The sequence below is a fragment of the Cnephaeus nilssonii genome, assembly GCF_951640355.1.
Source record: "Cnephaeus nilssonii genome assembly, chromosome: 21".
Taxonomy (NCBI): Eukaryota; Metazoa; Chordata; class Mammalia; order Chiroptera; family Vespertilionidae; genus Cnephaeus; species Cnephaeus nilssonii.
In genome coordinates, this window is record NC_137092.1 from 24,624,554 (window position 1) to 24,648,012 (window position 23,459).

The window sequence follows — 23,459 nt, forward strand, 5'->3', positions numbered from 1 at the left end:
TGGAGGAGTGGTGCCCAGGACCTGCAGCCTGGGCAGGACACCGCCCACAGCTTCGGCTGATTCAGAGCAGCAAGCACCAGAGGGTAAAATCAACTAGGAAGTTTCTAGGTGCCCATCCTGCCTGACACCGAAGAGGGAATGGTGAGGGCCCAGAGCAGGAACTGGAGCCCCACTGTGGCCTTGGCAAAGGAAGCCTGGGAGAGCTTGATATCCCCAGGATGTGACGCCCTCCTTTGAGGGATCTACAAGTTGCTGTGCTCCCGCCATGATGAAGACCACACACCTTCACCCACGACCTGAGTTCCAACTACTGTGCTGCGTGGCCTTGGGGACAGAGGCACAATCTAACATAAAATGGCCAAACACAAGAATGCATGGAAACAAACAGGGGGAACATCCCAGGAGGCCAGCTTGGAGGAAGCACTGAGAACAAGACGTGGGGGGAGGAGGGGGTGTGACAAAACCTCTCTTAACCCAAGTCCCCTGCAGCCCCCACTTTTGGCATATCTGCTGCCCGACAATGCACGGAGCTGGAGCAGAAACATGATATTTGTACCTCAAAGGAGCAAGGCAGGCTGAAAGGGCACAGAGGCGGCCACCCCAACAGTCACACTCGGGGCTGGCAGGTTCCTGGTCCCTGTGCTTATGTGCATCTGGGTGGGCTCCAGCCCTCCGGCCCATACAATGGTGTTTCCCGCTCAGCCGTGTCCTCCTCACTCCTCAGGCCCATGCTTCCGAACCTCACCTGTACATTGGAATCACTTGTGAAGCTTCAAAAACTACTAATGCTTTGGGTCCCAGGGCCAGGCTGTTCTGGGGTGGGACCTGGACATTTGGGTTTTTAAAACTTCCTCCAGGTATTTGCAATGAGCAGCCAAAGGTGAGAGCCACCATCTTAGACCATCTCTCTTCTAAGTATGGTTCCCTACGCACCTAGGAGCTCATTAAAAATGCAGACTTCTGGGTCCCACCCTAGGTCTATTGGATCAGCATCTCTGGGTGTGGAACCTGGGAATTAGAACTTGTAACAGGCTTTCTGGGGTGGACAGTTTCCTTGAAGCTCAAGTTTAATAATAAATACTGCTCGAGGGCCCTTCCTCACCCCAGAGGTGCCCGGGGCTGTGAATGGCTGTCACTCTGATCACAGGCTCTGTTTGGTTTGCCAAGGGCAACAGGAAATTCCACACCAGCCCCCAAATAGTTTGACATTCAAATGGGGCCAAAAGGCCACTCAAGTTGGAGAATGGTCCTGAAAGACATAGATTTGCCTAGCCCCCTGCCCCGACTTGCCCTGGGCCTTCAAAGGTCCCAGGCACAGAGCAAGCCTGGAGCCCAGAAGGCAGTTCACAGCACAAGCCGACTGCAGAAGCAAAAGGAAGACTTTAAATGGAAGAAGGAGTCCCTTTTGGGGGCCCACCTAAGAAGGCGAGGCGATGAGGGCTTGTGGAAGAGGAAAGAGGACAGGCAGGACCGGGAGGTGGAAGGTCGGGGATGAGGTATGCTTGGATATTGCTCTAGATGTTGTAAACATTTCTCTTTGTTTTATCTCAGACCAAAATCTGGGGTGGCATCACCAAAGTGCCTGAAAATAGGCATGAGAGCGCAGAGCTCTGTGCCTTTTGTGGGAAGCAGGACGAACAGGTGTGCGGACAGCTTCACCCCACGGGAAGACCATCTCTGTGGTTACTAGTCTAATGCTCACAGTTCTCTCTCTCTCTCTCTCTCTCTCTCTCTCTCTCTCTCTCTCTCTCCCTCCCTCCCTCCCTCCCTCCCTCCCTCCCTCCCTCCCTCTCTCTCTCTCTCTCTCTCTCTCTCACATACACACACACACACACACACACACACACTCCATGGGAGTACCATAAACGTAGCGATCATGTTCCTCCACACATGCCCACATACTAGCGGCAACATTCAGGATACCCAAGCTTGGTCCTTCATGCCTTCCCATTGTGGGATGAAGTCACCAGGCACCATGACCCCACCATATGTAGCCTTCATTCCACCAATGGTTGGCAAGAACTCTAGGGCCCCAATGAGGCCACCACACAACACTCTTGTTCAGACTTTTCTCCTGGGGAGAGTGGAAGTGGTAAAAAGGCCCCTCTTAGAACATTTCAGATTTCCATAACGCCGTGCTGTTCCAATTTCTATGCACCTCATTTTCGACAGTAGAGTTGGCAGCAGATGTACATTTCGAATGTAAACAATGTTTAAAATACCCTGTTTGAGAATTTGATCATTACATTAATCCTGGCAGCTTTAGCTACGGATGGTTTTTTTACCAGTGGGGGCAAGGGAATACTTACTTCCTGATCTAACTAGGAACACCCACTTGAGGCTTCAGAGTTCTTGAACATGAAATTCCACTGGTGTCTCCCGTGTGAGAACTGTAGGCATGAGTTCTCTTTCTCCTCGGCGGTTCATACCCGCACACCAATCCTCACTCATGGATACGATGTGCCATGGCAGGGCAGTGCACCCAACACCAGTGGGACTCCAGAGCCTTCCTGACCTTGTCTAGCTGCAGCCAAGGAAGGAGGATATTCGCACAATTCTGGACAGGAATGGAAACACTGGAACCCCTGCATGTCTAAAAAGGCCCATCACCCCACAGGAGGAGAATGCTTCAGCCCAGTTCTCAATCACCTGCACTCCAGGGCTTACATCTAATCAGATGCTGTTCCATTTAGTCAAGCTAAACGTTTTGGAGATCTGCCATGCCTCCCAATCCATCCACTTTGAATTATCCCAGTAGTTCCTTTGCCACATTCTCTGTGATTCAGTTCACCCAGAGACCAGCCTCTTCCAGGGCCCTCTTCCAGCTTCTGGTCTCTTTGCTGAGGATTCATCGCCTTGGCACCGCAGTCTTGTGCCAAAGTCAGCTTTTTCCTGGGCAGCTAGAGTAGGTTCCATGTGTCTCGTTCTTCCTCTAAGGAAGAGTTTCTTGACATATTTCCAAGAGCAGCCCCAGGGTACCATGAAAGCATTTTAGGAAGGTTCTCCACAACCAAATGTTCACAGTGATCTTCTTAGCCTCATGTTCAATCCCAAAAGGTCAAAAAAAAGCTACTGAATAGCCAAGGTGGCCCTCATGAGGAGGACCTTTCTAAGAAAGCGCGCTCCCAGGAAGCAAGCTGGGAAAGAGCTATGGCCTATGTTCCCATTCTCCCCCATCATAATTGCATGACCTGCATGGAAGGGGGGACAGAGAGAGACAGGAGAGCATTAGGCACCGTGAGAGCTGTCCATGCGATGGGAATTCGCCTCCCTTTGCCAAGCTGTCTGTCATTCTAAGAGATCGGTGATGTGTGATGCCGCAGGGAAGCAAGGGCAGAGAGTACATTAAGCAGCAGAAAGGTTATATGCTGCCCCACTGCAGAAAGGTCTACTGGTGCTACATTTCCTGGTTGTTCAACTTCTGGGAAACTTCTTGGTAGAAGTTAGGGAGATAGGCAAGCTGTATCTTTCTTAATAGCAGCTCCGTATCAGAAGCGGTGAGGGACATCTCCCAAGACCCTTTCTGGAAGGGTCTTGCAAGGGTAGGGGAGTCTTATGAATATCCTAGACTAAGATGGGCAGTGAGCACACTGGTGCTATGGAAATGGAAGAAACAGCCAACTCCATGGAGTTTGGCCCTTCTCCCAGCGGTCACCTATCAATGATAGTTCTAGAGACCCAGGATTCCACAGAGACCTCTCTCCAAAACTGTGAGGTCCCAGCACCCGGGACTGGCTGTTACACTGTGATAGCAAATCACAGGTGTGCGCCAGTCTTCTAACTCTTCCTCGCAGGGGTATAGGACAAGTTAGAGTGTCAGGAATCCTAACTGAGGAGAGGATGGGAGGTACGGAGACTACATTTCTATTATTTACAGATTAGCCCAGCCTAGTGAATCTGCCTTCTCAGCGGAGATGACCCAAGGCATTATGGAGGGCAAGTTGCTGACCCAGAGAAGGGTGAGTGCAGCGAGGTGCTACCACTAACCAAAACACAAACATGGGTAAATAAAATAGAATCCCAGTTCTGGCGACTGAATGACACTTAGGAATGGCCCTTCATCCCCTCCTCACCCCAGCCTCCCAGCCTAACCACCACTGCTTTAGAACACCCCTGACATTTCACATTAGAATATGGTCTTGGCAGCAAGGGGCAGGGAAAGCCGGTGATCTCCAAGAGTCCCCATTTGAGGTCTAGCTGAGCCGCCTCTGGCTTTGGGACAGCAAATCTAAGTACATTTTGGACCTCAGGAACCTGGGGTAAGAGTCTTTCTCCATGAGGCTGTGTACTTTTCCCTGGGCTTGGTCAAAGCAAGTCAGGGATGGCTCTTGCATGTTCTTCCTCGTGGCCTCTCGAGTCTGGAAGTCTATGTTTACCTGGAGACACAAACAGACAGCATGGTCACGGGCTCTCAAGGGCCAAGGCGCCTGGCAGCTGGTCCTAATTATGTAATAATCAATGGCAAGCAGCTGATAGATATAAGACTAATCAGGCTTTCAGGGAGGTCATCCCTTCTGATTCTAGAAAGAATCCTATGAGGTCGGAAGGCCAGATATTCTTCATCCCAATTTATAGATAACAGAGATACTAAAAAGCTGTTCTAAAGTAATATGGAAAGTCAGTAACAAAGCCAAGGCAAAAACCCCAATTCACTTAACTCTTAATCCAGAGGCCTTTGCAATGTCAAAGGGTTAGACTAGAGACAAGTATTAATGCCGGTTCCCTGAAGTAAGCTTGCCCTCTTGTCCTTTCTTAACTACTATGAAAACAAATGCTCCAGGCAGAGAGACTGTGGTTAGAATGCACATCTCTGTTCCAGGCAGCATTATAAGAAGCCTACAGCATCCCGGCCACTGGCCGAAGGCCTCCTGCAGCCCAAGGCAAAGCACAACAAAAGAGTTCTAGGTATGCAATGCACCTAAACTCATTGACAACAAATGCTTTTCTTCTATAAAACCCTCCCAAGTAAATTTATCTTTTATATATCAAAATAGCCGTACATTGAATTCATTTTCTTATTATAAGTCATTATAAGAAGTCATGGTAAAATAATATAAATGACTGTAATTAATAAGCATTGACAAATACTCAGTAGGTCCTTTATCCCGGATACCTACAGTAGGCTTGAAAGGAAGGTGATATTAGGTCCTTTGATATTCGGGAAAATGTGACTCAGAGAGGCTAGGTAACTTAACTAAGATCACACAGCTAGTAAGTAGTGGAGCTGAAATTGGAACAAGATTCCAAAGTGGATGCTCGTTCCATTAAGCCATGCTGCTTTCCACTAGGAAAACCTCACATGGATTCAGGGGTGTCTCTCCTTGTAGAATCTCTAGAGAAACACAGTTCCCGCAGGCAATGTTTAACTGGCAGACAGCTAAAGCACTCCTACTAGAGCTCCTTTATACAAGCACTTGGCTCCGCTCTTAAAATGATCCCCCCTATTCATCAAGAGCCAGTGAGTTCAGTTCAAAAGGAAGTCCCCCTCATGCCTGGCTCAAACCTCCATGAGGAGGGAGGTATGAGCCAGGAGCTATGGATAGAGGCCTGACAAGAGCTTGCCACTGCCAACACACCTCCCTCGGAGCCTGCACATCCACAAACTCCTCAAAAATCCTATGCGCCTTGGAGACCAGTTTTGCAGTTGACCTGGTCTTCTTGAACTCCTCACAGGCCAACCAGAATTCCAGGTTCTCCTCGCTGAACTCCGTCTTCAAGAAGGCGAGAAACGCAGCCACCCCATCTGTGGATGTGGAGGGAGGTGGAAAGGAAGAGAGATAGGAAGAAGCTTAGGCACAAGAACTGCAGAAGAAAGAAAGAAATAAAGGCAGTAATAATGTCAGAGTGGCTTTGACTAATCCCCACTGCTCCTCCATAACCTCTTGAAGACTTTCTGCTCTTAGACATGCAGATAATCTCAGAGGTAACAGTGATATTAAGGAAAAATGCTTAGGAAACCACAGTAATAATGACTATGGGAGCGCCTGGTCACTTCCAATCACCCGTCAGTGGTCACTGCCTGACCCCCTAATGCAGAGTCGGCTGCCCCCTGGGTCTACTGGTAAGCCTGTGTTTCTAATGAGGCCAAAGTAATGCATGCAATCCATTCCTTACCCTAATACAAGTCAACCACCCTGAAAAAAAAAACCCCAATCTATTATAAAATGAACTAGAGGGAGGTGTGAATTCCTCAGGGCAATTCCTTCACTGTGACCAGAGTCATGTCTGAAGGTGAACACACACTGAAATTCAGCTGGTAATGCCCTTCTAGTACATGCACAGGGTTCCCAGCCTCCTTTAAAAAATCTCTGAGGCCATGTATTTTAATGGTTTACAACATAGTTCATTTATTTCAAAAGACCTTGCCTATCAAATTATGTGTTTTAATTAAGATTAATTATAGTATTTTGTTCTACATGACTTAATGAATATACCCTTTCACTTTTATTCAAACACAGCCTCCAATCAGAATAAGAGGTGCAGGGTTACCACACAGATTTGGAGAAGAAAATAGCATTCATTGATAGTCTATGAATTCAGTTAATGTTTTCATTTTAAAATATTTTAATGAATTACTTCAACCCTTACCACACTCTCCTTTAAATGAATAACAATGATAGCTTTCTGCAAGCTATCCTGCAGCAGCCTGGCCACTGGCAGCCCAAAGACCTTCCCTCAGGGGAAGGGCAGGCAACACCTACAACAAAGTCACTGCACTATTAAAAATGGCTCTCGTGCCCTAGCTGGCTTGGCTCAGTGGATAAAGCGTTAGCCTGCGGACTGAAGGGTCCCGGGTTCGATTCCGGCCAAGGGCACATGCCTGGGTTGCAGGCTTGATCCCTAGTAGGGGGTGTGCAGGAGGCAGCCGATCAATGATTCTCTCTCATCATTGATGTTTCTATCTCTCTCTCTTTCTCTCTTCCTCTCTGAAATCAATACAAGATTTAAAAAGAAAAGAAAATGGCTCTCGCTATAATGGTTTACTTCCTTTCTAAAATTCATTAGGAGGACAATATGTGAGCAGTTCTTAATTCTGGGTGATGGGATACCCTGCTCCAGGATCTGAGTTCCACCAACACGTGCCAGAACAGTGCGCTGGATTATTTGATGGACTGGCAGCGCTACGCTGTTGATGTATTTGAATGTTTGCTTTTACTTTTCTGAAACATTTTTATTTCTCCTAATTAAAAAGCCACTATTTGCCGAAACCGGTTTGGCTCAGTGGATAGAGCGTCAGACTGCAGACTCAAGGGTCCCAGGTTCGATACCGGTCAAGGGCATGTTGGTTGCAGGCACATCCCCAGTAGGAGGTGTGCAAGAGGCAGCTGATCGATGTTTCTCTCTCATGGATGTTTCTAACTCTCTATCCCTCTCCCTTTCTCTCTGTAAAAAATCAATAAAATATATATTTTTTTAAAAAGCCACTATTTGTCTTTCAATATAGACTGATGCTAGAACAATGGCCATAAAAGCCAAGACTTTTCATTGAAAGAGCCCCCAACTTGAGAGAAAAAAGGGTTTTGATGGGATTCCCAAAGCTAAATTTGAAATCATAAATAAATCTAAATTTGGAGGTATGAGCTGAAAGTGTCTAACAAAACTAGACGTGGCCATGAACTCATCATGCAAGCCAAGACATTTCTGAGAGAAAAGGGGGGTACTTCTGCTAATCACATGGGGAGACTGGGCATAAACCATGACCCCCCACAGGCAAAAGCCAGGACTTCTAGTCACCTTATCTCTTCGACATAGAAAATGGAGAAAGCAGAAAATGATGTAAGCTTGTTTTCCCTTTAGAAAGGATGGAAATAAGCTTGTTCCTGTGCAGGGAAAGGAGAAGAGTAACATCGTCTAGACTCAAATAAGAGCGCTGCTCTGGATCCCACCCAACCTCATTCCTACATCGGTTTGAAACCCTGAGAAGAGGGAGTAGAAACCCCAGGTAAATTGAGAATCCAAGTGACCGTGAAACAGTGAGGTGGCAGTGGTTAGGCAGAGAGGTGGCCTGAGAATCATTCATTCAATTCAACAAAATTTTTCAAACTACTAATGTACAACTACATACTGTGCGAAGTCTTGGGATACCTCAGAAACAAATTTAAAAATCTCTGCCCATAAGATCCCTTGTGATGCGCTCTTTGCTACCCGCATCTCCTCCAAGTTCTCCCAGGGGAGGTCCAGAAGCATCCACAGGCTCCAAAGAACTCGAACTTGAGAGCTAGACCGCCTGCCAGGAGAGGGCCACCACTCCGAGGCCACAGGCAGAGCCCCCACTCCGAGGCCACAGGCAGAGCCCCCACTCCGAGGCCACAGCTGGATGAAAGCCTCTGAGGAGACAGTGCCCGAGACAGCCAAGGTGGCCTCTGAGTGGGACCAGTCCACACGTGACAAGAGCCATGGACACTCTCAGGGAGGACCTGCTGCCTCTCCACTGTAGCCGGGGAGTGGAAAGGAGAGACTGGGGGGAGGACCCTAAAACACGATGCATTTATCTAACAGAGCTAATGCCAAGTGACTTAGAGGAGGAACGTGGAAGAGCCTGTTGGGAAAGCTCAAGTTTATTGTTTGCGTTAGATTTTGTTTTGCTTTTCATCAAACAAAAACGGGTGTTTGTGAGCAAGCCGAGTCTAGTTACAGAGAAAGAAAGAAAATTACCATTCTGCCTCCAAGAACAGTATTGGGTGAAGATAACCCAGCTAAGGAAACTGGCCTTATGCTACACGAGGAAAAGACGTTATCTCTTTTCATCTAAGCCTCAGCTTTGCTGGGTCTTCGTGTGAATTAAAGAGAGAACACCTGCAACGTGCTCTCAGGGATGTTGCTTTACTTCTTTCCATCTTGTGGGTGAGGAAACGGATGCCTAGAGAATTGGCTTGCACAGAGAGAAACTTCACTGAACAATGGGCATGAGAAGGGGTGGAAAGCCTCCGAGGCTGCGGGACGCCGGCCGCTTCCCCAGAGCAGATGGCCTCAGAGGGCTTCTGAGTACAGACCGCTGGTCCCCCACCTCGCCCACCTTTCCTGCTTTTGTCGCCTAGCAAAGGAATTGTATGGAACCAGAGCCAGCGGGGTTTCTTCTTCCCACCTGCTCCCTTTCCTCCCCTCTACCACCTCCCATCACTTCTCAGCAAGGTTTTTCTCTGGTCTCCTCCCTGACCCCTCAGCATCTTTTCCTGTCCCATTTCTTCTCCTTCTGTCCTCTGTCCCTTTCACTGTTTTTTTTCCCATCGTTCCCTTTCTCTCCACAAGGAACCTCCCCTTCTGCTTGCCCAGGCACTGCAATTGGTTTAAAATGCAGGATGCTGGTTTATCTCTGAAAGGCTCGTGGGCATGTATAGGCACTCTCAGTGTGACCTGCATTTGTTAGCTGTGCAAGGGCTCCATGCACTCCACTCTGTGCACGCCAGATGCTGCTCTCCCCGCCCCCCCCCACCCTCACCCCCCCCACACACCCAAGGAACCAGAGCCTCCTCCGCCATCCCACAGATTCCAGGCAGCTGGACAGAGTGACTTCTGTCTGATCCCTGAGACTGTTCTCCCTGGGATCGTGTCCGGACACACACTAGCTAGTGTGACTTTGGGCAAGATGCCAGCCTCTCCGGGCCTCAGTTCTTTCATCAGTGAAATGCAGACCCTAGCCCTGGCTAGTGTGTTTCAGTTGATAGGGCATCGTCCTGTGCACCAGGAGGTTGCCGGTTTGATTCCCAGTCAAGGGCACATGCCTGGGTTGAAGACTGGATCCCTGGTTAGGGGACCTATAGGAGGCAGCACATCGATGTTTCTCTCTCTCTCCCTCTCTAAAAATCAATAAATAATTTTTTTAAAAATGCAGACCCTAACATCACTGCCCCAGGGGTCTGTGGGGATGATCACATAATACATGTAAACAGCACGCAGAGCCTGACACTCAGATCACAAATGTTCCCTCCATGTTTGTGATCATTATGCCTACACTTCGGTGCTTTAAGGCATCATCACACAGAACACAACATGCCTAATACCAAAAAATAATCCTGGTCAATTAAAGGTGTTGGGTGGTGAACAGTTCACGAAACTGAGAGAAACATGAGGATCTGCCTTTTTTTTTTTTTCTTCATTTCTTTCTTTTTTTTTTTTTTTTTTCACTTCCCTTTGGTTTTCTTTGTAGGGTCCTCTAAGAAGCCCAGGCTCTAAGAACATTACACATTTTTGAGATTGGTGTGTAAGGCTCATGTCCAGAATTCCTGGAACACTGAGCAGAATATTGGCATCCTCCAGAGCAGGCCCAGGCTCTCCAAGAACACATCCCGTGGCCGCACACGCTGCCTGCTGCCGGCCTACTCTCTCTGGTTCTCTGATGCGGGATGCTTACATAAGAAGGGAAACTGGGTCACTGTGAATGAGCGGTGCAGCTGGTGCAGCAGGGAGGTTGGCTTGGGTAACAGTTCAAGGTCCAGGAGCCCTGATTGAGCTGGCATCGGGGGGTAGGCTTAAGCCTAGCTCGGTTCCCAGGCCTGGAAAATTACAAGATCACAAGCAATTTTTTTTTGGTTGAGCTTTCTGTTTACCAAAGTGCAGTCCCAAAGACCAGAGTCCTCTCGCATCCCTGATCAATTGGAAAAAATAAACTGGTGAGTGGGTTCCAAAGTCAGGCAGAGACTAGGAGAGGAAAACACATTTATTTATAAAATCCAAGATACATGTACTAATGGTGAAGTCAAAACCACTTTCATTCCGGACCAAGTTCTCTAATTTGAAATTTGTGATAAGAATAGCATCATACGTGTTTGTTTTTAAACAACTAGGGCTAAACAAGATTTAGGTAAGGGCATTATTTCAAGGGCAAACTATTTCCAGTTACTACCATTTATTAGCAAGCGATTGGTATGCTAATTATACTTCAGTCTTGTAACATAATTTTCTTCAATGATCTCTACTTTGTTAGGGTATATATAGCAAGATGACATATTATAATAGTAATAGGACATGATGGTTGTTAGAACCTTTAGCCAGAAAGGACATGAGAGATTCTAAGACCAAGCCTTACGCTGGACACAAGGAGATGGCGAAGCTCTGAGGTCGCACGGGCCCTTATTCCTAGAACGTAGTAGCAGAGTAAGAACAGCCTGGGTCTTACAACTCCTATTCCAAAGTTCTTTCCTCGTTTATCAACCAGAAGCTGAGTCAAGTGACAAAATAACAAGCCAGAACCTGTATCTCCAACTACTATAAGAAACAAGCCAGGAGTCTTCTAGTCAAGGGGAGACAAATGTCCCTGATACATTGAAAGGTTAGCACCCACAAGTGACTGTTAATGCAAGAGAACTTTTCTAAAATCCCACGTACACCACAACCTGAAAGATTTCAAAATTGAAATGTCCAAGAAAATTTGCCTTGTTGGTTTGATCTGTAGGAAAACAACAGGGATTCATCAGATTCACCTACTGATCTTTTAACAACTACATCCCTAAAGGGACCCTCTCACATACATTGAGGCAAAATTGAGGCAGGATGAGGAAGAGATGCCAAAACTTCATGAGGCAAAGAGCGGGAGGTATTATGAAATTTGAATAAGCCCACCTGTAATTCTAATTCAGCCCCACCCCACCTGTGCTGCTTAACCTCAACCTCAAGTTGCCTGAATCTGACACCATCTCTAGTATATAGGAGGCATGAAATGCACGCTTTCTCAATGAGTTTAATGTGTTATAACAAAAATAATTAAAATAGTTATCCCTTATGGAACCCCTCTATGCGAAAGTCATCATGCTTAGCATTTCATGATCATGATCACATTTTTTAAAATTTATTTTATTTTTTAAAATTTATTTTTATTGATTTCAGAGAGGAAGGAAGAGGGAGAGAGAGACAGAAACATCCATGATGAGAGAGAATCATGGATCAGCCGCCTCCCACAAGTCCCCAACCAGGGATCGAGCCCACAACCCAGGCATGTGCCCCTGACCAGAATCGAACCCGGGACCCTTCAGTTTTGCTATCCACTGAGCCAAACCGGCCAGGGCCATGATCACATTTAATTCTCACAACACATCTACAAGCTAAATCTTATGATTCCCTGTTGACAGATGAGGACAGTGAGGTTTACAGAAGTGACATAATTTGCCAAAGGTCACACGGCTGGTCAATGACAGAATGGGTGTTGGAGGCCTGCCCAACTGTTTTCATTCGAACCTTTTCAACCAGCTTTGGACAGGTGCCTTATATAAGCCGGCCACTCCTAAAAAAGGCTAAATGCAGCCACCTCTCTGGGTGCAAGTCAAAGTTACAGCAATGTAGAGAGGAGGAGGAGAAGTCTCCCCTTCACCTCTCTCCACATATCTCTAACCCTTATCCCCACTTTACCTAGAAAGCGCACCTGCCATATTTGTTTAGTTACTGTGAACAGCCTGCACCATACCTGCTGCAAATGTGGATCTGCAATGCACAGATGACATACCATCAAAGGATGTGCTTCCTGAGGACTTGGGAAAGCTACGACATAGTGGGTAGTGTGTTTCTTGGAAAGCACAGACCACCTGGCCCACCAAGATGCGCCAGAGTCACGGTTTTACCTACTCGCGTTTCAGAGCGGTGCTTCTCAAGCTTTGGTGGGCACAGGCATTCCTGGAGGGCTCGGGGGAAAACAGATTGCCGCCCCTCCCGCCCTGCCAGAGATTCTGATTCAGCGGAGCTGAGACCCAACCCAAGAATTTTGGTTTCTCCCCAGCCCCCGGCAGCTGCTGGGACTGCCTTCCTTGGATCACACTTTGAGTTACACCGTTTGTTCTAGAACCTTTGATTTGGAGAGGTATGTGGGGAGGGCGGTGCAGCAAATGGAAACCTCATTGCTGAGCTGTAGATTCTAGAGCTAAAGACCATGTGGGTGGATAATTAAGAAATTTCATGAGCTGGTAATATTCGTGTTTGTTTGTTTGTTTTCTGCTTAGTTGCTGTGTGACCCAATCAAGTCATTACATTTTTCTATATTTCAACCGTTTTCCCTAAGGAGGCTAATTTTTAAAAACAAAACGCTTCTTTATTGGTCTCCCTTTCTCAGAGACGGACGCCAACTCTGCAAACACAAAAGAGCTTTCTATCGTGCTATTCCATTAGCCATGCCTTCCCTACGCCTGGTGGGGACAGGTCAGCATCGACCCTCCACGCTCCGTGCAAACAAGGACCAAAGAGATGCCCAGGGTGAGGGCTCTGTCATCCAGGTGTGGGATCAGGCTGAAAGAGGTGAGAGGAAAGGGGAAGGAACCCTGTCTCACCTTCACCTTAAAAGTGAAAGGAATCCAACTTTTACGTCCAAGAAACAAAGGAAGGAGGTAGCGAGGGATGGAGGAAGGAAGAAGAGAATGTGAGGAAGGAAGGAAGGAAGGAAGGAAGGAAGGAAGGAAGGAAGGAAGGAAGGAAGGAAGGAAGGAAGGAAGGAAGGAAGGAAGGAAAGAAGGAAGGAAGGAAAGAAGGAAGGGAGGGCTGATTTGGAGATAAGGACTGAATGTCCCACTAAAACAGGGGTGGGGAAACTTTTTTCTGCCAAGGGCCATTTGGATATTTATAACATCATTAGCAGGCCATACAAAATTATCAACTTAAAAATTAGCCTGCTATATTTAGTCAAACATTTAATTAACTCACCCCTACTGCCTTGGCAGGGCCAGACCAAATGATTTCTTGAGCCTCATAGGGCCCGCGGGCCAGACATTCCCACCCCTGCACTAAAAGCTGGACAAATTACAAGCATGTGTCTGAACCTCATGAGGAATGAAAGCAGAAGACACCCAGTTTGGGGCCTGCTCTCCAGCAGCCAGTCAGAAAAGATGTCCCACAAGCTGGGAGCCTTCACACTCAGGGTATGAGTTGTAGAAGCAGGAAGGATTCTGGGTGTTGGTGCACGCACACGCGAGCACACACACATACACACACACACACACACACACACACACACCCTGGGGGTCAGACTACGTGCCCAACTTAGACACCCAGTCTAATTGTCACTGGATGAACAGGAAAATGATGCCAAATTAACACACATTATAAATCCTTCCCTATCTAATGAAGACATCAGCAATTTTAATTTCATTTTTCACTTGTTAGTTAAAAGAGAGAGAGAGAGAGAGCACTTAGCAAGTGATTATCTCCCCAACCTCCACGGATGCTTCTTCAGCTTCATACTGCACTTGTCAGCAAATGTGATTGGAAATAAAACTGTTCCAAATATTTGCCTCCCAGATTATTTTTTTTCATTCTCAGATTTAAGAACTAACGGACTTGCTTTTTTAATTCGTTGATTTGAACTGTGGGACCCTGACCGAGAGAGGAGACTTCATAACACAGATGCAGTCACCCCTCTTCTGGTTGCTCGAGACATTTTAGCTTTGAAGCAGTTTTGCATAACCCTGCAGGCAGCACTGATTCCAACCACCTGCCTAGGGTGACTAGTTATTGCCGAGCCTCGATGGTTACTGCAGACGGCATCCTAGATCCAGGTGGGCAGGCCTGAATCCAGCCTCTGAGACATCCTACTCCAGATCCTTCACTGTAGAGATGAGAAAACAGGTTTTCCGAGGATTCTGCCAAGGCTGCCCAGCTGTTGAGTAGCAGGGCTGGGTCAAAATCTGACTACCAGCCAAGTTCTTCCTAACCGTACGGAAGTATGTTCCCTGATTAAATGGAAGCAATGCTCTAAACTAAAAGCAGCCCTTTGCTCCCCAAAGTGAGGACTTCCAATATGAACAAGATGGACTTTAAGAGGGGCACTGAATGTCGGGGTCCTATCTGCAATCTTGAGGGCCCCCCCCCCCCATCTGCAGTCAGCACACTGTATTATTTCTTGTGTTGAGGGAATGCATGCCTGTTTTCTCAGAAAGTGGCATTCTCCACCAGGGAGGGACTGTTCTATTCATCAGCCAACCAGCTGTGTGGCATAGATTTTGTACGCAGTGAACACTCAAATGCACCTTTTGTGAAACAAATGACTGCCCAAAATACCCAGCAAAGCAGGGATGGCAGAGACGCTCTGTAGACCGAGCATGGGAACAACAATAATTATTTGAATTTTTCTGAAACAGAAAACTTAGGAGGGACAGCTGCCTAGATGTGGAGAATTGCCAGAGAGTAGGTTCTAGATTCATACACATTTTTCTGGAGCCCAGTCGTTCAGCGATTTTCCTTTCTTTACTTTTTTAGGACATTTTGTTGTCTTAATTGAAAGCCCTGTCCACCTCTGATCAACTGCTGTCCGTCCTAAGGGACCAGCGCACACGCAATCCCTTTGGACAAGCCTAATCAGCCCTAATTGAGTCACAATACTGACCCAAATTAGTCAGACTTGGAGACAGGTGTCAGGGCTCTTCAAGGCAACCTGGGCTCCGACTCCTCCACCGCCTTCACGGGGAGTAAGTGTTCAAGTTCTAAAACCTTAAAATGCTGCCAGTGACCCCTGCACAGAGGCCCCTTTCTTCTCAAAGGCATTCACTCCATTGGCTTTTTCTTCCCATATGAAACAGAAATAAAAACAGAACGTCGGACTCCAAGGAGGATCACAGAACATCACAGTCCAAAGCCCATCGCCATAGTAGCTTTCCAAAGAAGCAATCTGGCATCAGCCTCTAGCCCCATCTCAGAAGAGTGTCATTGAATTCCTGGAAACCAAAAGCATCCCGACAATAGCAGAACCAAGTGTCTTCAGGTCTAAGAGTCACTAAATCAAACCAAGTCAAACCTCTTGCCTCTCCAGCTCTTGCCACTGCAGCAACCCCAAAATACCCGAAGCTTCCAGCCACTCAGTTTACACCCAAACTCTGTCTCTAATGACTCAATTGGCAGCAGCCTTGCAACCTTATTCTCACATTTATTTTGCATTTGATAATTAAAAGCATCATGTTTAAAAACACCATATTCTTACAAAACACCTTGGAGTTGAAAACCCAAAATTATCCAAAGGTGTCCTCCTCTGAAGATTCTCATATCTGGGTGACGGGTAGCACACAGGTATTTCTAGCCCCATTTTAGAATGAGGAAACAGCCTCAGGGACTTGAACTGAGTGAGTCAGTCATGAATCTGAAATAGAAGCGAGACTTCAAGATGACCTTGAGTCAAATCCAACCTGTAAAGGTGTAAATTGATAGTGACACTCATGTAGCCCAATGTGCCTCCAGAAAGTAAGTCAGAATGGCCTCATTAAAAAAAAAAAAAAAAAAAAAAAAAACAAGCGTTACTGTCAAATCTTAAGTATTATCCTACATATGCCATTACTTTAGCAAATTCACCACATAAGCTTCTGTTTGGGGCTGTAGCCATATGTTATATATGCTGTAGTATGCTGCTTTATTTTCCTTCCTCAGTATAATCCCTAGAACACTAAAATGACGATCTCACAAAGTTACTTGCCACAATATGTGCTTCTCGTTAGATTTCACATTTCATTTTAAAATCTATTCAGAAGCATCTATAATAATAAAAGTGTAATATGCTAATTAGACCAGACAGCCAAACGACCTTCTGGACGTCCTTCCAGATGAAGCCGGGGCTGCAAGGGCCGAGGCAAGCCGCTGCAGCTGTGAGGGCCAAGCCCCTTGCACGAATTTCGTGCATCGGGCCTCTAGTTTGTTAATAAGCATTCGGATCATGGACACAGGCAGAGAAAACCGCTCACCCACTTGAAAGCAAAATCACTTGTAAAGACATCTTTTGAAGACCAAGGGACTCCATCAGGGCCACTCAACCATCTAGTGCAGGGGTCCTCAAACTTTTTAAACAGGGGGCCAGTTCACTGTCCCTCAGACCATTGGAGGGCCGGACTATAGTTTAAAAAAAACTATGAACAAATTCCTATGCACACTGCACATATCTTATTTTGAAGTAAAAAAACAAAACGGCAAAAACACCCGCATGTGGCCCGCGGGCCGTAGTTTGAGGACGCCTGATCTAGTGGCTGAGCCGGGTCAAAACTGAGAAGATAGGTTTGACTACCAACCAACGCTCTTCACGTCACTATACAAAACCGTGTTCCCCAATCCACTGGAAACAATTCTCTAAAAGCAGACCTTCTGCTCCCAGACCCACCGGGACTTCTACTGGTGACAAGACACATGGAAGAGGAGCACCAGCTGTCCGTGCGAAACCATTTCTCTTCAAAAGACCCTTCGCTCTCCCACGCCCATGTATTTAAGGCCACTAGGATTTTAAAGCCTAGTGGACTCGGACTTGTTTACAGTGAGAAAAGAGCCAGGACTGAAAAGTGTGGCCAACGTCAAGGTTCCCTTCCCACAACTATGTCTGCCTTTGTGAGAAACACAAGGCTTAAAAGAGGAGGAAATGGGGAAAAGGAAGTGTGTTCTAGTTAGACTTGCACCCAGTCAGAAACCGAGGGGCATAATGCAGCTGGGGTAGTAAACCCCCCAAAATAAAAAGCAACGAGAAAAAAATCTGCCAACTCCAGCGAACGACAAAATGCACAGGATATGCATTTGACGAAAGTAACCCAAGGCTCTCCAGTGGACCGGGGGAGGGGGGTGCGGGGGGGTGGGGAGGGGAAGGTCATTTCATCTTATAAATGAGATCTGGGATGGAATTGAGTCTCTCTCGTTCCTGTTGGACCATCATTCCAACTCCCTAAGGTCACATTTTTCTTGCTAAACCTGCTGAGAACATAAAGGCATCTTAGGACCTTACTTTCAACCCAGAAAACAAAAAAGAAGGCCCTCTTTCCACTGCATGTAAATTATGTTTTGTGATCCATTTGCCCTTCCAGACAGGAGGCTCTGAGGGCAGGGGCTGGAGCTGCACAGCCCCTGCCTGATGCATGGTAGGCAGCACGTTTTAATAAACGGATGACTTGCCCAGACAGGGCGAAACCTGAATTCTACTCACACTTATGGGAGAGAAGCACGTCAAAGGAATCGGCCCACCTGGTGGCTTCTTCTGTGGAAAGTCTCCTAGAAAAGAAAAACCATCTCTCTTGACTATTTTTGAAATGACCTTCTCGCCTTCAGCCACCACTGAGATTTGCCAGCAGAACAGATCAGAACAGCGCAGGGCAAATGAAGACCCATACCTGGATTCCTGAAATTCTGTCACTGTAATTTGTTACATTCTTAAGAAATGGATGCAAAAATCTCGGGATTGGCATTCTGGGAATTTAGTATAATCGGCTCTCAGTCAAAGAACAAAGCTAAGCAATTGCGTGATTTAAAAATGTCAAGATCACCATGGAAAGAAACTGGTCTTGGGAGTCAGAAAAGTTAGGCTGAGCTCCTGACTCCCTCTCTGTCACCCTAATTTCTTCACCTCTGTAATGGGGACAATGACGCCCATCATGGGAACCTAGGAGGGTTAAATGAGGTGACATCTGTGACATCATTTAACTCTGGGCCTGCACAGTAGAGGCACTGAATCCAGATTATCTCAACCTAAGCAGATTTTTCAAATAGATTGGAGTGTTCATTTCCAAATTGAGAGCTCAGATTGACAACTAAGTAGGACCAAGAAATACCCTCAGCTTTAGAAAAGTGGTGGTTAAAATGATTTTCTGAAAAGGGAAAGGAGTGAAAAGGTATACTAAGTGATACATTAGGAAAGGATAATAACCATTCTGTCATTCACATTCAGGTGTATAAAAGGAGCTGCCAAGAGGCAGGAATGTATTGTCCCTTGGTTCATCTGGCCAACAACTCACTAGAGAAGAACGGGTTCAGTGGCCACACAGTGGGAGCCCCACGCTGGGCACCCGGGACACCAAGTGGCCATACTACTCACTTCAGAGCACGGTTGGGCTTGTCAGGAAGAATCGCTGTGAAATCGCTACACGAGTCTGACTTGTGAGACAGGCATCCCAGTCGAGTCCTCATCCCTTTGTTCCTGCAACAAGAAGGGCCTGGCCTGTCAGGACGAGAGCTGTCAGCTCCATAAAGGGCCCCTGGAGCTGTTGCTGCAGAAGCCAGCGCTACCTCCCCCGACCCTACCCTGCCCCCAGGGGCCCCTGAAGATTTCTCCATCAGGAGGAGAAACACCTAGAAGATCAAGGGATATACGCACTCCCTATCTCGACAACTACAGGAATAGCAATAGGTACCCTGCCCCGAGAGGCCTAGCTTTTTAGAGCTGACATGCAAGTTGATGGTAAGTCAATGAAGGGCGTTAGCTGGGAAGAATTTCTAAATTAGGATTCCCTGCAGGGAAAGGAAATAACAGTGATGACAAAATAACAAACCACATCTTGCTCTCCATTAGGAGGGCGAAGCAGTAGCCGCCACAGCTCCTGACTGCAAAGGCCCCAGAGCAGCACCCCCACAGAGTGAAGGGTTGAGCAGGAATGCATCTCACAGGGTCTCAGAGCACAAAGCTTGGGGTGTCCAAGCAGGTCAAGTGGGACTCGGGTTCCCCCTCTCATCCCACAAACCTGGGGATATACACGAATGGCTACAGACCAGCAAGGGCCATGCCTGCCGGTGAGAGGAAGGGAGGTTGGAATACTCAGCCATGAAGAACCAGTGTCCCCTTTGTCAGTTCTCTTCTCTGCTTAACTAAGCTCGCCTATTTCTATTTGTATTTTGGCATCTCTCAATCAGCATGCTTAAAATTTTAACATGTTTAGAATCTTCATACATTTTATTTTCCTAAGGTCCAGACACTTTATGATAGTTATCTATTGTGGAGGATCCAATGAGAAATTATGTTCATGTCTCTTTCTGATTCCCAACATTAACCCCGTTTACCTTCATCCAGAGATCAGCCCTGGAAGATGCCTGCTTGTGTAAATAAAGTTTTATTAGAACACAACAACTCCCATCTGTTTACATATTGTGGAACGCTGCTTTAGAGCACAAGGGCAGAGTTGGGTGGTTGCAACACAGACTATCTGGCCCAAAAGCTGAAAATATTTACTCTCTGGCCCTTGACAAAATAGGTTTACTGATGTCCGAACTTTAACCCTGGCCAACTCCTCGCATGGAGGGCAAAGGTAAGTGGCAGGGGTTTGGTATACTAGTAATCAGATCAGGACCACACACTCTAACAATGTGCCCTGGAACCGGTCCTAGGAGATGTTATTCTCCATGTTGAAGGGAAGTCCTTCCTGCCTGATTTTTCTTCCCTCTTTTTCACAAATCCTGGGCCTGAGCAGAAACATTACAGGTCATCCATTTCCATCTCTTCCTTTCACTTCAAGTGGGATTTTACCCCTAGGGCAAATATGCACAGAAATCTAACAAACACCTACTGGGATGTTATTACACTTGGCGAGCATGGACAACATTCGTTTTCCACTGCCCATCTCTGAGGAAGGGGTCTTTTAAGGCTGGGACATCCAAGTTCCCAGAAATGTCCACTGTCCTGCAGAAAACTGAGCCTGCACATCCTGTGCTCCCACCTCTCATCTCAGCCAGGTGCACTGTGAAGCCATGGATTTCCTGGCATTCAAAACATCTGCTATAGCGTCTCATGTCCACTCACTCTTACAAATCACAGGCTGCTGTGACACCAGGTCGTGTCCCCGAAAAGCAATTAAGAGGATTTCCAAAAAATGTCAGATCCATGCAAGCCATCTAACAAGGGTTAGCAGGGGCCAGAGTAAAGAGTGCTACTTGTTACCAAGACAACAGTGATTCTCCCAATAGTTTGCAAAAAATCTCCCACAAATTATTCTTTGGAACAAAATGGTTTTGGTTTTCCATCTTGTCTAGCTGAGACCTCCGTTCTAATCTTTTAGTTCAGTCTGAAGTAATAGGAGCAGAAGCAAGAATCAGAGGTTAAAGTTACTTTCAAAAAAAATCTTGCCTGGCCAAGTGGCTCAGTTGGTTGAGCATCCTCCTGTGCACCGAAAGGTTGCCGGTTCAGTTCCCGATGAGGGCACATACCTGCTCGGGGCAGGTGTGGAAGGCAACTGATCGATGTTTCCCTTTCACATCAATGTTTCTCTCTCTCCCTTCCTCTCTCTAAGCATATCCTCGGGTAAGAATTTAAAAAAAAAAATCTAGGCTAGCCCTCATCTTCTTTCCCTAGCCCGGTAACTCAGAGAAGTCTCTTGATGGTTCAATACAAGCTCATGCACATTGCATCCTACTGGTCAATGGGAAAGCTTGGTGCTAAGGCAGGCTCTGCTTGCAAGGCCATAACTTTGCAAGAAGCACCCAGGTAAGGACAGCGCAGTCTATACAGGAGGCCTGGGGGGCGGATACAAGCGGCCTACCCCTGGGAGGCTCAAACAGCAGAGCAGGTGGAGAAAGAGCAGAGGGGCAGGGGCAAAAAGGTTGGCATCAGTTACCTGCGTGGCATCAGTAAGGCGGCCATACAGGCACCCGCTTACGGTTAACCCTCGGGCCGGTGTGCAGGGACGTCAGGGCGGGAGATAAGACTGCGGGGCACAGGGATTTACCCTTTCACGTCCTCTCACCTAAAATCAAAGAATCCGCTGTAAGAGGGGGCCGCCCTCTCTTCTCTGACTGTGCTAGAAATCCTTTCTGATGGCTTTATGCCAACTGAATACCTCCCCACTCACACCCCGTTCCCCACAAACTTCTGCTCGTCCTGAGACAGGGAGACGAACCAAGGATGGACAAGAAAAAAATTGTTGGGTGGGTTCACATGGCTGCCTGTTGGTCAGGAGTTTCCATCTCCCTCACTATTGGCCATCAACAGTAAAGTGGGGCACGTGCCCCAGGGGAGGAAGGCATGGGCCTGGTGAGCCAAAAATTACTGTTTTCTTTGTGTTACTTGGGTGGGATCCTGTGACCAGCCAGCCAGGGGGGAGGGGCGTATTGGGGCGGGGGGACAGCACTTGCTCCAGAAACATTCCATTGGCTACTGCTCTGATTCTCACCTCCCTCCAAGGTTGGAACCTGTCCCCGAGGTGAGAGTGTGGGAGCCCTGGGAGGGCGTGAGCGGGAGGAAGGTTGGGTAACTCCAGGGGAAGTCTGTCAGGCACTGTCACCGCACAGGCTTGCTCCTTTGCAGGGATCCCAGACACAGACGGAAGAGCTGAATACCCAAGTCACTCCTCCTCCCTCCTATGGAAGCTGCCTGGCCCACCTCAGCCCCCCGACTGGCCCGTCCCCGACCTGAGGACATCAGGGAAAGGGGACAGAGGTTGAGGGCTGATTGACGGATAATCTCGCTCTCCTGAGGGTCCCATTCTTGGGGCTTCAAGCCCTTTGTTCCCACGGAAGAGAACTGGTAGGAAGAAACGTGTGAAGACGGCAGTCTATCCGTAAAGGGATCCCCTGGGGAACCCTGGCACCAAACATAGAATCCATTTTAAAAGAAACCTCATTTAGATAGATAAGGCCCTTCTGAATCCACTTAAATTCTTTTGCTACTACCAGGAACACTTCACAGACTTTTAAAAATACCCTTTTGAATAATACCACAATTAATAAAATAACAAGATTGCTTTGTTAAAAAAAAAAAAATAGTTCGATTTTGTGTAAGGCTCATCCCCAGGATATGACAGGAGCTGTGTTTCCTGACAGCAGGAACAGTTCCTTAATCCTGGTCCTAACCGTGCGTACACCTGCTTGCTTGGAAGTCAGGAGATCGAAGCCTTTCCTGGCTGTCAGGATCTCTAGAAATCATTGTTCTGGGCATCTAAGCCTCATTTTCTCTGGATTGTGGGATATAGCCACAGAGGAGGGGGAAGCCCAGGCCAGGGGCCTTCACGACCCTGGAGCTGAGCAGAACCAGGCACTCCCCCCCCCCCCCCCCCCCGCCACACACACACACACAGCAGGCAAGGTCGTTTGGGGCAAGTATCCCCAGGCCTCCTGTCACTGCCTTGTCACCCTTCCCATTCCCACTGCTAGCCCACACCGGCTTACTGGAGCTGCTTAGATGCCTCCTCCCTCTCTTCCACATCCAGCAGTGCCCACCAGTGCCTCAGACCCTCCACCGCCCCTTCCATGAGCTCAGCCTTGGAGCCCATTGAATGAGGACCTGCAAGGTTCTCTAACCCCAGCTTCCCCATTCACCCCAGCACCTTGGGGCTCTTATCCCATTTGGCCCTTGACTTTGGGCGGGGGGACAGAGTTTGCGGTTACCCAGAGCCTAGGAAAACCAACAGTGTGATTACACCCACAGTTCATGTGCCCTCCGAGGTGGACACCAAGTTACAGGTGACTCTATTGAATGGGTCAAAATGGAAACAGAGGATGCTCAATGGGAAAAAAAAAGGAGGTTAAAAGCAAAGAGCAAAGATTTATAAAGAGGGGAAGAGAGACGAAGCCTTGGTGGAGAGAAAGCAATCAATATGGAGAGGCAGGTTAATTAAATATGGATAATGCAATCAGCCCATGCGGGCACCCAGAGAGGAAAAAGCAAAAGCAATACTCACTGTCTCTGAGCGGTCCTCATGGCCTGCGGGTCTCTGCCAACGGGATGGTCAGAGAGGCTGTGGGTGAAGGAGCTCTGGGGAGAGAGCAGACCTTTCTTTTAGCAGTTTAGCAGTCAAATCCTTGGCGGGTGAAGGGCATGTGTGCATGCA

General features: G+C 47.5%; 1 protein-coding gene across 2 annotated transcripts; it reads right to left on the reverse strand.

Moving 5' to 3' along the window:
• Positions 1-4,193: 4,193 nt before the first annotated feature.
• Positions 4,194-23,383, reverse strand: RGS8 (regulator of G protein signaling 8; the record flags this gene model as incomplete). 2 transcript variants are annotated; one of them, XM_079761674.1, is made up of 6 exons in its annotated part: positions 4,194-4,376; positions 5,577-5,743; positions 17,858-17,922; positions 18,743-18,844; positions 21,249-21,377; positions 23,310-23,383. In XM_079761674.1, 5 exons carry the CDS (start codon positions 21,272-21,274, stop codon positions 4,194-4,196), a joined length of 543 nt encoding a protein of 180 aa, XP_079617800.1. The 2 variants fall into 2 exon arrangements, with proteins under 2 accessions (XP_079617800.1, XP_079617801.1); XM_079761675.1 differs by lacking the exon at positions 21,249-21,377 and having other exon boundaries at positions 23,310-23,329.
• Between the last annotated feature and the right edge of the window lie 76 nt (positions 23,384-23,459).